At 45.3% G+C, this 3,544-nt stretch overlaps 1 protein-coding gene across 3 annotated transcripts in view; it reads right to left on the minus strand.

Annotated features, from left to right (window-relative positions):
• Positions 1-502: 502 nt before the first annotated feature.
• The window catches only part of Fgfr2 (fibroblast growth factor receptor 2), a 106,014-nt gene continuing 102,972 nt past the window's right edge, over positions 503-3,544 (minus strand). For all 3 annotated transcript variants that reach the window (XM_050165829.1, XM_050165830.1, XM_050165831.1), the window contains one exon: positions 503-2,174. In XM_050165829.1, the coding sequence (XP_050021786.1) occupies positions 2,010-2,174 (165 nt within the window). In that variant the 3' untranslated portion in view covers positions 503-2,009. The remainder of the gene's footprint in view (positions 2,175-3,544) is intronic.

Below are 3,544 nucleotides of genomic sequence, written 5' to 3' on the forward strand. Positions count from 1 at the left end.
CTGTTTAGTGACCCTCAACCCCGCACAACTGCAACGCCAGTAAAGAAGCGGCTCCTGAGCAATTATATCGGAGCCATATTGACTTCCACGCACAGACAAGCAAAACACTCTTCTGAATTAAACCATCTCTCCACGCACCACAAGGAAGGCAGCCTAGAAGGCTGCAGGTCCCAGGACACAGACAGTCTAAGGATCTTGTCTTTGACACCTCCTCATCCTTAGGTCACTTTTAAGGTCTCTTCCACGTTGCTTCTCTGGGAAGTATAAAGGACCTAGGAAGGACATTGTCTCTCTCTGTTGAGGTTTGGTAAGTAGCCTAGCCAGGGTTGAACCAACTTCTGACGTTCCACAGATCAACCTGCCCCGGGCACTGATGTTCCCAGGCAACCCTGGTAAGTCACCTCGCTGTGTGGCCTTCCAGCTTTGCCTTTCCTGCATCCACAGCACCACGCACTCTGTCAACACCTCCGAGCACAGGAAACCATTGGGGAAGACACAAGTATTAAAAAAATAAGCTGCGTGACATTTATTTTGTCTTGTTAACATTAATATCTGAAGAAACATTTTTATTGTCAGTATAAAAATTAACAGGTTTTATTAAATACTTTCTCCAATTTCAAAACACATAAAAATCAGTGTAATCTGCATTCATGTCACATGACTGTAGCAAAGTGAGTGGGTGTCTCCAAAGCAGAACACAATACTTGAATACGGAAATCAACAATAACCAGTCTCTTGCCGGGTGCAGCTATCAGGCCAGCTCTTTGGGTGAGGTCTTAGCAGACGAAGGCAGAAGCCAGAAAGAAACCCTCTACAAGAAGGAAGATGCTCCCAAACTCTCAACAGAGTAACACTGGGCTTTTGATATTCTGAGAGAACGGAGAGTCCCCAAAGGAGTTTCTGAGGCTGAAGAACATGATGCTGTTACTAACCCTCACGGAGGAGAGGTGAGGCTCGCGTGATGGATATGTAACTCAGGCAGAAGGCCAGCTGCCAGACAGAACCCACCCTGCTACCATTCCGATGGACGTCTGTTCCCAGAGAGCGGATTAAGGCATTTTGGGATGAGGACGCTGGTACCATTGGTCTTGGGAAGTCTGGGTAAATGTTACACGAGGGTGACAGAGCTTAACAGGTTTCTTGTAAGTGGGCATTGAGGTGGCTAAACATCATCATCGGACAGCAGAGTTGAAACACAGATACTTTGAACACGTCACTTCCCCCCACATTAGTCATAGATTGTAAATATTTCTCTTCTTAAAGGATCCAATAGCCAGTTAAGTCCAAGCATAGATTAACTAGTCCTCTGTGCTGCCTGCATAGAAATGCCACTTAAATTACAAAAAAAAACTATAAATGATTAATCATTTCGTATATTACCAATTGGTTAATAAATTAATGTGACACCATTTTCCCTGAAAGCAAAAAGTATTTTCCCACCTCTGCTGGGTGAAAATTAAGAAATTCTAAGAACAGCATTTAGCAAATATCTATTTAAAAAAAGAGAGACCAATTTTCTAGGTGCATCAGGAACATCCATTTAAAATCAATACAAAAAATAATTCCTTGTAAATATATAATATATATTTATACATAATTTGAATATATTTACATACATCCAGCACCTATATACTGCATTTGTGCTCTGTAAGTGTGTGCTGACATATATTTTCTCCAATTCTTACAAAATTAACAAGGAAGGCAGAACACGCGTCTGCCTTGAGTCCGACCGGGGCACAATCCAGGACACACGGTGGGTCAGAGAGGGCGGTGTGGTGGCTTGCGGCTGTCCACTTCTCAAGAAACATTCTTCCTCCCCTGGGAAGGTGACATGTTCCCGACTCTATAAATCTTTACACATGTGCCAAACATGCTTCCCATTCTGTACTCCTCTGTTCCATATATATACAAGTGGAGGTGTGTCACATGCTCTGGAGGCTCAGCCTCTCTGTTCAGTGTAGGTAGGTTCCTTGGTGCTGTCCCATTTGGGGACAGGAAGACACATTCGCTCATGTTTTAACACTGCCGTTTATGTGTGGATACTGAGGCAGGCAGGGTTCATAAGGCATGGGGTCTGGAGAAAACACAGAATCGTCCCCTGAAGAACAAGAGCTCCTTGTGTCGGGGTAACTAGGAGAATACTGTTCGAGAGGCTGAGTGAGGTCCAAATATTCCTGCAAGAAGGGAAGAGAGACGTTTTTATTTCATCTTGGGTCAGGATAACAAGGTGAATACGGTTCGAGAGGCTGAGTGAGGTCCAAGTATTCCTGCAAGAAGGGAAGAGAAGAATCTCATTTCAAACAGGAGTTTCTGAGACATCTCTATCAGACTTGGGAAAGGCCAGGCTCACTCCCCCACTGCACAAAGACCTCCCCGAGACCTCAACTCCATTCATTCCAGGCTGCCCCAAACTTTTATAATAAACCACCAGTAAGTAGCAGACGACAAACACACCGTGAACTGCTGGTACTGGGCGGCCAGCTCTGCCCACAGGACCAAGGTGACCCACTATAGCCCTCCTCGCTAGAGCTCGTGGATGGAGTTCAAGAATCAGCGAAGCAGAAACACAACAGGTCCCCTTTAAATCGCCAGGCCATGAAAATGTATGTCCTGAATCACGTTCTACAGTCGCCATTTCTAGGATCATTCAAGGGGAAGGCTCCTCCGTTCATTGCATAATTTAACAGATGTAATTCATTACTCCCAGAAGCTCTCAGAGTTAACAACGTAAACAGGTTGGGGAAAGGCTTGGATACCCTCGTGAATGTTAAATCCATAATGGGCTGTTAAAGGAAAGTCTAGGAAAAAGGGTTCCTCCGCTCCCCAAAGCAACTCTGGCTGTTGCCGAGGTCCCTCTGGCTCACTCAAAACTCCTCTTCCTCCAGCTCTGGGCAGGGTGCGCGCCCTGGTATGTTTCTGTTTGGCCCAAGGACTAAGGCTGCTTCTCAACGTTAGTACATGCGCAGTAGAAAAATCAAATTAAGAGTCATATCTCATGGCAGCCAATGACATGAAATGACATAAATTCATATGAAATTATATAAATTTCCCCATTTCAGAGTCCATAAAGTTTTAGTGGAAGACAGGCACTCATTTATTTACGCAGAGTTAGGGCTGCTCTCATGCTGGGACGGCAGAGTTTCGACAGAGACCATATGGCCTTGAAGCTGAAAATGTTTACTCTCTGGCCCTTACAGAAAGTACTAGACAACACTGGTCGGATACCAATAAGAGATTTCTCTCTGTGTCTCTTCCTCAATGTATCTGTCTCTGTCTCTCAGTGAGTCTCTGCATCTCTCTGTGTCTGTCTGTGTGTCTATGTGTCTCCTTCCTTGCTTGCTTCTTCCTTGCTTCTTCCTTCCTTCCTTCCTTCCTTCCTTCCTTCCTTCCTTCCTTCCTTCCTTCCCTCCTTCCTTGCTTCCTCCTTCCTTCCTTCCATTTTGAGACATGGTCTCAAGAATTCAAGGTGTCTCCTTCCTTCCTTCCCTCCCTCTATCCTTCCCTCCTTTCCTCCTTCCCTCCCTCCCTCCCTCCCTCCCTCCCT

This window comes from Alexandromys fortis, unplaced genomic scaffold (genome assembly GCF_014885135.2).
Source record: "Alexandromys fortis isolate MF-2015 unplaced genomic scaffold, M_Fortis_MF-2015_v1.1 scaffold_146, whole genome shotgun sequence".
NCBI classification, from domain to species: domain Eukaryota; kingdom Metazoa; phylum Chordata; class Mammalia; order Rodentia; family Cricetidae; genus Alexandromys; species Alexandromys fortis.